Below are 11397 nucleotides of genomic sequence, written 5' to 3'. Positions count from 1 at the left end.
AAAAAAAAACAAGTTTTGACTTTACTTTGCGGTAATTGCACCAAATGCACTACGATTATCGGATGAGGGTACAAGACCCACCATTTCGAAGCTAAAATACAGGGTTACAACTTCACAGAAGGTCACTCAACCCAGTTTTGAGAGCAAACAGGTCAAAAATGCAAGATACTTCATCAACAACGTAAAACAGATTCACCAAAACGCATTCTAGAGGAAACATCATAACTCAGGCTCTACAAGTCCAAATCCAGAAATTCCAAAACCAGCTGAAAGCTAAGAAACATATATAAATTTCATCAGAAGGCCTCAACAACCAATTCGGAAGCAATTCCAGCCAAAACAACCCATTACAGACGCACTTCTCAATTTCGGGTAAAACCAGAACAGCAATAGTAATTTCGACTTATCTCATTCTACACTACTCCGATTGACCTGAAATTTTGTAGACACCTCTAAAATGTCATTCCATACAACTTTCATGTTTTAATCCAAGGCCAATTCGGCCTTTATCTAGGACCTAAAAATTCAGACAGAATGTAGCTTCATGAACCCTAGGTTTTTCAATTTTCTTCCAAAACAGAAATTACTTGCAATCTTCCACTTTTTCCACCTTCTAGATGCCTTATATACCATTTCTAATCATCATAGATAGCCACACAATCATGCTTATATTAAAACAGAAAAATCCCCAAAAATAATAAAACTTCATCATTTCAATCACAAATCAAGAAATAACCCATAAATTTGCATCTCATACAACCACTAAGCATTATTTAAGCATCAATTAAGGGAGGAGGGTGGTTCTTCACAACTTACCTTGAACACAAGAGAGAGAGAGTTATTGGTCACCTTAACTTTCCAAATAACTTCACACAACAACTCACAAACACTACTTGAAGGTGTTTTATGGAGTAAAACTAAAATTAAACGGTTAAAAGTGAAGATTAAGCAAGCTTGGAGCAAAGAAATTGGAGAGCTTTTCTTCCCTTATTGCTTGAAGGTGGCCGGCCATATGAAGCTTAGAAATGAAGATATTTTGGTCAATTTTTGAAGTTATTATGGTAAATGGTAAAAGGTTGAATAGTAAGTCAAAACAAGATTTAATCATATGGTGACACATGTCACCTTCATTAAATGTATGCCTAACTTTTGTGTCTCTCTTACAACAATCCACTTGGCAACCTCTAGATATCTCATAACACCTGGTAAATTAATTCCAGTATCCAAAACTTAACCTAGTTGGCCGAATTTTACCGAACTTTCCGCACTAGCGGGTCCCACGTCCAATATACGCTCTTAATTTCTCAAAAACTAACCGATACTAGAAAAATCATTTAAAAGCTATATTTACTCATAAAATTTATTTGCACAATTTTTCGAATAAAGAAAAGGTGGAAAAACGTATAATTAAAAGAAATTAAAACCTTGAAATTAAGAAAATTACGGGTCCTCACAAAGGTGGTGCCTCCCATGACCGAAAATGAAATTGTTCGCACGTTCATCAAAGCTCATGACCCGGCCTACTTTAAAGAGATTTTCCGTGTGACTGGGTGTTCCTTTGCTGAGATTGTCAACAAATTGGAAGAGTATGACGAGTTTATGAGGGCAGGCAAGATTGTTAATGTTTCAGTTTTAAAGTCGCAGTTGGAAGCTATACAAAGCCAAAATAGCAGCAGTAAAAAGTCTCAGTTTAAAAAGAAAGACGAGGAAGCTTCCTTTGTTTGGAACCAAGGTTCTTCTTCCCGGCCTAGATACCAACAAAATTCCGCCTATTCACCCCGTTATTTATACCAACCACGCCCGCGACCTGTTTACAATACCACAATCAACTACCCCCGTCCTCGACCAAATTACCCAAACACACCGCCAACGCCATTTCACATTTCCCCACCAAACTTCCAAATTAGACCGCTCCCTCCTTTCAACCCAAGACCTATTCCACCTTCCAACCCAAATTACCACTATCAACAAACCAGTGACACCCAAAATCCAACCCCATACCGAACCTTTACCAATCTAGGTCGGCCTGTTGACCAGTTATGAGCAATTGAAAGCTGCTGAGAAGATTGGTACAGTATCCCCTAAAACCTATTCCAAAGGATTTCCCATTGGTTACGATCCTCAATCATTTTGTACCTACCATTCAGGAGCCCCTGGACATTCAACTGCCAATTGTTGGGCGCTTAAGCATAAAATTCAAGACATGATTGAATCCGGAGACATAGTCCTAAGGAGGAGGGACGAACAAGGTCCAAATGTTAGCAAAAATCCTCTTCCTACACACAAGGACACCATGGGAGTTATTACTATTAATGAAGAGATTGAGGAACCTACATAATTCATTGTGGACGAAGCCGAGATAATGGGAGTCATCGGAGAACCATTCATACTGGAGAAGGAAGCCTATGAAGTCAAGGAAAATACCGATCCATTTATTTTGGAAATGATACCTTTCGAATGTGAGCCTTCAGAGCTGGTGGTACTTGAATTGCCTGAGCAACCTCCTATTCTTAATCTACAAGAGGTCCCGTGGAATTATAGCGAGCCCACGCTATTAATTGGAGGAGAAAAGGTGTCCAGAAAGGAAGTGGACGCCATTACTAGATCTGGAAGAATCATAGGGGAACCCGCAGTTGATGAGCCCTCAAAAGCGAAAGAAAATGCTGTTCCAACAAGACCAACTGTGACTGATGAAGAGGCCTTCAATTTCCTTAAGATGCTGAAGAAAAGTGAGTATAAGGTGGTCGAGCAATTGGACAAGATACCCGCTCAAGTTTCTATATTGAATTTGCTTCTAACCTCGGAACTTCATCGAGAAGCTTTACTCAAGGTCCTAACTGAGGCTTAAGTGCCTAAGAATATTCCTGTGGATAAATTCACTCATGTAGTCGAACATGTTTTGGCTTCAAATCAAATTTCTTTTTCTGATGAAGATTTGACTTCGGATGGGATTGGACACAATAAAGCATTGTATATCTCAGTCCGTTGTAATGGGAAGTTATTGCCAAGGGTCTTGATAGACAATGGATCTACTCTTAATAACTGTCCTTGGAACACTTTGGTTAAGTTGGGATTTCAGGAAGCTAAACTTCGGCCATCTGCCATTGTGGTGAGAGGATTTGATGGCGCAAAAAGGGAATCAATGGGGGAAGTGGATTTGGTGCGGGAAATCGGACCTGCCCAGTTTCAAGTTATGTGCCAAGTCATGGACTTCTCAAGTGTTTATAATGTTCTTCTCGGACGGCCTTGGATTCATACTTCAGGCGCTATACCTTCTTCACTCCATCAAATGTTGAGATTTGTGGTGAATGGCCAGTTGATTATGATATTTGCTGAGGAAGACTGCACTATGATCATCAATCCTGCATCGGAAGATTATGGCGATAGAAAAGCTCTGGTTTCCTCTCACCTTGTAGCTGACATTGTTTCTGTGGGTAGGGCATCCAAGGACAAGGCGGTAGTGGAAATGAATTTACCTGAAGCCAGCGTTATGATGGCCAAAGAGCTGATTCGAGGAGGTTATGAAATAGGTAAGGGTCTTGGGCGCAACCTACAAGGGGTCTTGGAGCCAATAGAACTTCAAGGAAAGAAGAACACCTCTGGATTAGGTTTTCAACCTACTGTCAGAGATAAGAAAGAAATGTCGGATCGCAAAAGGGCGGAGAAGGAAGGGAAGCAACTTATCATGAGCATCCCACTGTTGTACTGTACTTTTCCTTACCCATCAGAGGTGATTAGATCTGAGGTAGACCCGATCGAGGAAGTGGAGGTTGGATTATCTGAGCTATTTGTGGGGGTTATTTCTGAAGGGGACCCGTTGGAGGACCCAGGATTTCCAGAGGTGCCTATTGAAGCAATGAAGAACTGGACCAGTGATCTCCTTCCCTCCTGCAGGGAATTTCGGTAAATTAGGGGATTGCCTTTGGTCGACATGAGACAAATCGTTCATACTACTTATCTTTTGTCTTTCAAGTTTGTAAATATTTTTTAATCAAATGTTTTCCAATGCAAGCCTTGCATTAAATTTCTTGTTAAGTAGCATGTCATGATGTTATCCTTTACTTTGAATTTCAATGAAATGCACAGTGTTTATTGTCCAAATTGTTTTAACTTACTTACTATTGTATTTATTTTATTCTTTTTCAGATGGCCAAAAATAAAACACATTGACCCTTTGGATATCACTATTCTAGAATTTGATGATTGTGGTCTCGATATCCCACACGAATTTGAAATTTTGGAATCCGAAATTCGAGATGAGAGCGATAACGAGGAAGGATCTGAGTCTTTATTAAAGGATCTTGAACAATATGAGGAGAAATCCAAACCGAACTTAGAAGATACAGAGGTTGTTAATATTGGCACTGAGACTGAGGTTAAGGAGATAAAAATTAGCATTCATTTGAATAAGAAACAGAGAAAAGAAATGATTGAGTTTTTTACCATGTTTCAAGATGTGTTTGCCTGGTCCTATAATGACATGCCTGGAATTTCAACAGATATAGTGGTCCATCGATTGCCAACCGATCCGAATTTTCCACCAGTAAAACAAAAACCTCGCAAGTTTAAGCCAGACATGAGGCTCAAAATTAAGGAGCAAATCGAGAAGCAGCTCAATGCTAGAATCATTATGGTGTCTCATTATCCCATTTGGCTTTCAAACCCTGTACCTGTTCCAAAGAAAAGTGGAGAAGTACGAGTCTGTGTCAATTATAGGGATCTTAATAAAGCCAGCCCGAAAGATGATTTTCCGTTGTCGAACATTCATATTCTTCTGGACAATACCGTAGGACATGAAATCGAATCTTTTGCTGATTGCTTTGCCGGATATCACCAGATTTTAATGGCAGAGGAAGATAGGGAGAAAATAGGGAGAAAACTGTTTTTATCACGCCATGGGGGACTTTTTGCTACCGAGTAATGCCATTTGGATTGAAAAATGCCGGAGCCACTTACCAAAGGACCATGACCACCCTGTTCCATGATATGATTCATAAGGAGATAGAGGTTTATGTGGACGACATCATCATCAAATCCAAGAGAGCGGAGGATCATCTGATTGATTTGGAAAGGTTATTCGAAAGATTGAGAAGATATGATTTGAAACTAAACCCTGCAAAGTGTGCATTCGGGGCCCCTGCCGGAAAGTTGTTGGGATTCATTGTCAGTAAGAAGGGTATCGAGATAGACCCGGCAAAGATTAAAGCCATTCGTGAAATGCCAGTACCAAGAATGCAAAAGGACGTAAAGAGTTTTTTAGGAAAGATTAACTTTATCCGGAGGTTCATTGCTCAGTTGACCCATACGTGTAAGCCTTTGTTCAAATTATTGAAGAAAAATGTGTCATTGCATTGGAGTGGAGAATGCCAGCAGGCGTTTGATAAGATCAAGGACTATTTATTGCACCCTCCTGTTTTAAAGCCACCCAAACCCGGGCGACCTTTGATCATGTATCTATCGGTGTTGGACGAAGCTATGGGGTGTGTATTGGGACAACACGACGAATCGAGGAAGAGGGAGCAAGCTATCTATTACCTCAGTAAGAAGTTCAATGCGTATGAAGCCAATTATTCTTTTCTTGAGAGGAGTTGCTGTGCTTTAGCTTGGGCCGCTCAAAAGTTGAGGCATTACTTGCTCAGTCATACTACTTACCTCATTTCCCGCTCCGACCCTTTGAAATATCTGTTGGGAAAGCCTATGCCCACAGGACGTATGGCAAAATTGTGACGACCCCACTTCTCCCAAGGGCGAACCCAAGGGTATCGGCGGGCCGCCTGCCTAGCTCGCGCCAGGACTCAAAACTTAAAGCTAATAAAACTCTTCTAAGCCACAAGAACACGATTCATAATATATACAACCACCAAAAGTCTATTTACATCTTCAAGAGCATCAAGCCAAACCGCTCTAATATACTATAACAATAACCAGCAAAAGGTAGACCCTAAGAAGGGTCCTTATACAAACCACCAAAACAAAAACAAACATCCTAACTGTTCAACTATTACAAGCCAATCTACCTATACTAGTATACGAGCCAAAAGTCCCCGCGTCGGCCCCTGCTAAGGAAAACAAAAGGAAAGGGGTAAGCTATATGCTTAGTAAGTAAACAGGGGCGAAAGCATAAATTTCACGTAACAACAGTTACACAATAAGAGTAAAGCAAAAGCAAGAAAAGTAACATCACATAATAAGGATACAGGTGGCTCCAAAGCCAATTCATATGCCATGCGTGATCTCCTGCCGACACTCCGTCGACCACACTCAATGGTCCGTAGAACTTCACTTGTACACCCACCGACACCTTATCACCCTCACTGGCCAGTCACCTCACAAACTTGCCCGGGCGAACGAAATCACAAACTTGAGCTTGAGTCACAAGCTCGGTCACAAACTTGGTCACCTTCTCGGTGAACCAGATTCACAAAATTGGTTCATAACATGAACCTACAAACTTGGTGACCTCAGACTAAGTTGGACTGACTTCGACCAAGCCCTAACCGGCTCGAATAGTCCAAACAGGTCTTAGATCGGGCCCACAAACTCACAAACTTTGCAAACTTCACAAACTTTACTCGAAAGTCGCCCCGAGCCACAAGCTCAAGGGTTTTGGTTCCAAAAGGTTCATATACATATGCCAAGTACAATTATACATTCAAATTAGGGTTTAGGTCGAGTGCGATAAAGTACACCCTCGCCTAAGTACCCTTTTCACACATCTCAAACACATAGCAAAGAAAACACACCAAACTGGCCTGAATACTTACTCAGAAACTGAAATAGCAAAAGTACGAAGTCGGATCGAAACGAACAGCTAGTAGTGGACCCCACCAGATCCGCCCAGCTCACCACCGTCTAAAATAGGAGATTGTGTCACATAATATCGCAAACAGCTACTATCGTGCCTAAAACAAGCAAAACGGCAAAAACAACACGCGCGCACGTAAATATGACGGACGGAAACGGAAACGGCCGTTAGCGGAAACGGCAGATTTGACACTCGTTTCTAGTTTACTCATAAGTTGAGCTAGGAATATCAGATTAAGGCGTATGAGATGCCATATCGAAGCTTAAAGGATGAACAACAACTGTTATGAAGACATCCAGAACTGAAACTGGAGGCTTCAGTCCCAAATGAACCAAACACAATCACTTACGAAATCTGGCCAATGCACAAATGGTCAGTTTTGAGTGCAAACTGTTTTCTATGCTACACATGGAAAAAGAGTTGAAAATTGGCAGTTAGATAGTTCATTCCAAATGGAACAACTTTCATGAAGGTTGGTAATCCAAATTCGGAACGGAAGTTGGTCGTCAGGACCAAAACAGATCTGACCAGAAAATGGTCATTTTCACGGGCAGGCCTTATTTGCTCGGCTATATCTCAGGTTCTATAAATCCGATTCATGAAATTCCAAGGGCGTTAGAAAGCTCTGATATAGAGATATAAGTTTGGTGTTTTGGTCGCAAGCCCAAACAGCTTGTAACCTAGTCAAACGTGAAGCCAAAGTTCCAGTCGTAAACTGTCCGGATATAAGAACAGAACAGAATTTGACGGTCAAAACAGGTCTGAGTATTTCGTTTATAACTCAGGTTATACCACTCCGTTAATCCTGAAAATTTACAGGGACATCCAGGACTTAAGGGGCTACAACAATGTAGAAGGCCTCTCAATCCAAATCCTAGCACAACTAAGTCAAAATGCAGAAAACCAACCCAGAACCGTAATTGCAGGTTCCCAAATCACACAAAACTGTAATCAGTCCAAGTCAGTCTATACAGGTCCAAAAGCATTGATTCCAAAGGAATATGAAAGCTAAGACATCAAGCTACATTTCATCAGAAGACACCAACAACAAAATCCAAACCAATTCCAGTCAAAACAGACAATTACTATCGCAGTTCGGACATTCTGTTCACCAAAAACAGCAACAGTAAAAACGGCATAACTCACTCTATACTACTCTAAATGCCCTGAAATTTTGCAGGAACTTCAACCTCATCAATACCTACAACTTTTATGTTTTGAGCAAAGTCCAATTCGGCCTCTATATATGACCTAAAATTTCGGACAGAATGTTCAACCAAGAACCCTAATTTTCCAGAAATTCTTCCAAATCCAAAATTGATTGCAATTATCAACTACTCACACCTACTAGTGTCATTATAGGCCATTGCCAATCATCATAAACAACCACACCATCATAATCCAATTAAACCAGAAAAATCATCAATAAAATAAAAACTTCACCAAATCACTTCAAACCAAGATAAAAACCAGAAATTTCAGCACTTTAATCACTAATAAGCATAACCTAAGCTTCATAAGGTATAGGAGGGTAGTCAAGCACCACTTACCAAGAAAACAAGAGAGAGGAAGTTGTGGAACACCTTAGCTCTTCCAAAAACTTCACCAAACCAACCACTAACACCAACTAGAGAGATTTTATGGAGTAGAAATAGATGGAAGCAAGTATTTTTGGGTGATTTGAGCTAGTTGGGACTTGTAAATTGAAGAAGTTTTCTTCCTTTCTTAGCACAAGAGGGCCGGCCACCAAGGAGAAGAAATGGTGAATTTTTGAGCAATTTTTAAGATATTTACCTTTTGGTAAAAAAAGTCAAAAATTGGAATAGTAAATCTTAACTTGGAACCACTAAGAAGGTGACACTTGTCACCTCTTAAATGCAATCTTATCTTTTCTTTTCTCTCTCACATCAATCAAATCACCTCCTCTACTTATCTCCTCACACCCGATACATTTTGCACAGTATCCGAAATTTAATCTTATTGGCCGAATTTTTTCTGAACTTACCGCACTAGTGGGTCCCACATCCGATATACGTTCTTATTTTCTCAAAATCTAACCGATACTTGAAAAATCATCGAAAACCCCTATTTACTCATAAAAATTATCCTGGAATATTGTAACACTAGAGGTTTGCTAATCATTCAAACTTACTACACCTTTGTAATTAAAACAAATCCTATATTTACTTACGTCAAGGCACACACTAGAATACCGAATATAAATTAAAGCTTGAACCTTATAATAATAATACGTAAACTATGATTTTCAAACTTAACCAAATGAGGGTTTCCTTCCTAGCCATAAAATCCTATTTCCATACCGAATATCAAATAACCCAAATATCGACTTACGATCGGACTGGGGCCTCACAAAAATGGCAGATGATTCTTTCGGAGTTTGACATTATTTTTACTACGCAGAAGGCAATCAAGGGCCAGGCTGTGGCCGATCATTTGGCTGAAAATCCGCTGAAAGATGATTATCAACCTGTTCGTGGGTATAGCAGAAGATATGAATGATCAATGCCCGGAGTGGAGGTTGTTCTTTGACGGAGCGTCAAATTCCTTCGAGGCCTGTATTGGAGCTGTTCTAGTATCGCCTAAAGGAAAGCATTACCCTGGTTCGGCCAAACTCCGATTTTTCTGTACTAACAATATGGCTGAATATGAAACATGCATTTTTGGGTTAAAGATGGCGTTAGAAATGGAGATTAAGGATTTACTAGTGTCCAGCGATTCAAATTTACTTGTACATCAGACTCTCAAGTAGTGGATCACTCGGGATTCAAAGATCTTACCTTATCATTGCAACTTACTGGAGTTAGCAAATAAGTTTAGGAGTTTGGAGTTTCGGCATATTCCTCGTGTCAGAAATGTCTTTGCCGATGCATTGGCCACTTTATTTTCAATGATTCAACATCCAGATGAGTTGGTAATTGAACCTATCCAGATTCATCTACAAGAAAAACCTGCTCACTGCCTAGTTGTGGAAAAGTTTTTTGATGGCCGTCCCTGGTACAACGATATCAAGGAATTTCTCAAAACAGGGTCCTATCCCCCTGGGGCCGATACAACTGCTAAAAGCTTCTTGCGCAGATTGTCTTCCAAATTCTTCCTAAATGGAGAGGTGGTATACAAAAGGACGTCAGATTTGGGCCTTCTAAGGTGTGTTGATGAAGATGAAGCAGAATACCTGATGAAAGAAGTACATAGTGGAGTGTGTGGATCACATATGAATGGCCAGTTATTAGCAAAAAAGATCATGAGGACCGGATATTTTTGGCTTACTATGGAGCATGATTGTGTAGTTTTTGTTAGGAAATGTGTAAAGTGTCAATTGCATGGAGATGTTATGCGCACTCCCCCTACAGAATTACACAGTATGACTGCTCCCTGGCCATGTTCGATGTGGGGTATGGATGTAATCGGAGCAATCGACCCTCCCGCTTCAAATGGGCATCGGTTTATTTTGGTGGCAATTGAATACTTCACCAAGTGGGTCGAAACTGAATCTTATAAGCATGTGACTAAAAAGGTGGTGACGGACTTTCTAAAGAAGCACATCATTTGTCGTTTTGGAATACCAGAAACATTAATCACTGACAATACCAAGAATCTCAACAATGATATGGTAGATGGATTGTGTGAACAGTTCAAGATCAGGCATCGGAACTCCTCTATTTATAGACCACAGATGAATGGAGCTGTTGAGGCCGCAAATAAGAACTTGAAGAAGATAGTCCGTAAGATGATTGAAAGACACCGTGATTGGCACGAGAAGCTTCCTTATGCATTAATGGCATATAGAACTGCTATACGGACCTCTACTGGGGCAACTCCCTACAACCTCATGTATGGGATAGAAGCAGTATTGCCAGCTGAGGTCGAAATCCCTTCATTGCGCATTTTAATGGAGGCCAAGCTAGATGAGGCTGATTGGATTAAACAACGTCATGAGCAGTTATCTTTAATTGATGAAAAGAGATTAAATGCCATTTGTCATGGTCAATGCTATCAAAAAAGGGTAGCCCGTGCTTACAATAAGAAGGTCAGACCACGGATATTCACAGAAGGAGATAAAGTGTTGAAACACATTTTGCCAGTACAAGAGGAAGCTAAGGGGAAATTTGCACCAAATTGGCAAGGCCCTTTTATTGTCCAGAAAGTTTTACCCGGGGGAGCGCTCATTCTCGCAGAAATGGATGGGCAAGTGTTCCCTCAACCAATCAATTCGGATATGTGTAAGAAATTTTTCATATGATAAATGGAATTTTCCTTTTAAGGTTGATGTAAAGAATGGAATGAAAAGTCAGGCCTTCTTCCTTTTCAATCAAACATTCTACCCCTAGTTATCCCTTTTGAGCCTTCAGAGCAAATTATTTCGTTTGGCAACCCCTGAGAATCGCAAACCCCACACTGGGGCAAAAAGAAAAAAAAAAGGTTTTGACAGAGGAACAAAATGAAGAAAAATGGAAAAAGGATCTCGATTGAGAATAAATTGGGGCAATTGTTAGTAGAGTTAATTTGAAAGATGCGATCTCAGGAAATCTAAACATTCATAAATTCGCCTTCGAGCCTCAACCTTTTCCAAG

General features: G+C 40.3%; 1 protein-coding gene across 1 annotated transcript; it reads left to right on the top strand.

Annotated features, from left to right (window-relative positions):
• The first annotated feature begins 2362 nt into the window (after nt 1-2362).
• Nucleotides 2363-4921, top strand: LOC113757408. Its single transcript, XM_027300716.1, has 3 exons — nt 2363-2729; nt 2889-3872; nt 4194-4921. Exons 1-3 carry the CDS (start codon nt 2363-2365, stop codon nt 4919-4921), a joined length of 2079 nt encoding a protein of 692 aa, XP_027156517.1.
• Nucleotides 4922-11397: the final 6476 nt, after the last annotated feature.

This window comes from Coffea eugenioides, unplaced genomic scaffold, assembly GCF_003713205.1.
Source record: "Coffea eugenioides isolate CCC68of unplaced genomic scaffold, Ceug_1.0 ScVebR1_3061;HRSCAF=4202, whole genome shotgun sequence".
Taxonomy (NCBI): domain Eukaryota; kingdom Viridiplantae; phylum Streptophyta; class Magnoliopsida; order Gentianales; family Rubiaceae; genus Coffea; species Coffea eugenioides.
This window is presented reverse-complemented; position numbering and strand designations above follow the sequence as displayed.

Bases quoted from the DNA above. Each gene is read 5' to 3' on its own strand.
- LOC113757408 (XM_027300716.1), top strand. From the start codon at position 2,363: ATGGGAGTCATCGGAGAACCATTCATACTGGAGAAGGAAGCCTATGAA. The intron at 2,730-2,888 runs GTGAGTATAAGG...TCACTCATGTAG, and splicing joins CCTTAAGATGCTGAAGAAAA to TCGAACATGTTTTGGCTTCA. The intron at 3,873-4,193 runs GTGATCTCCTTC...TCACTATTCTAG, and splicing joins AGCAATGAAGAACTGGACCA to AATTTGATGATTGTGGTCTC.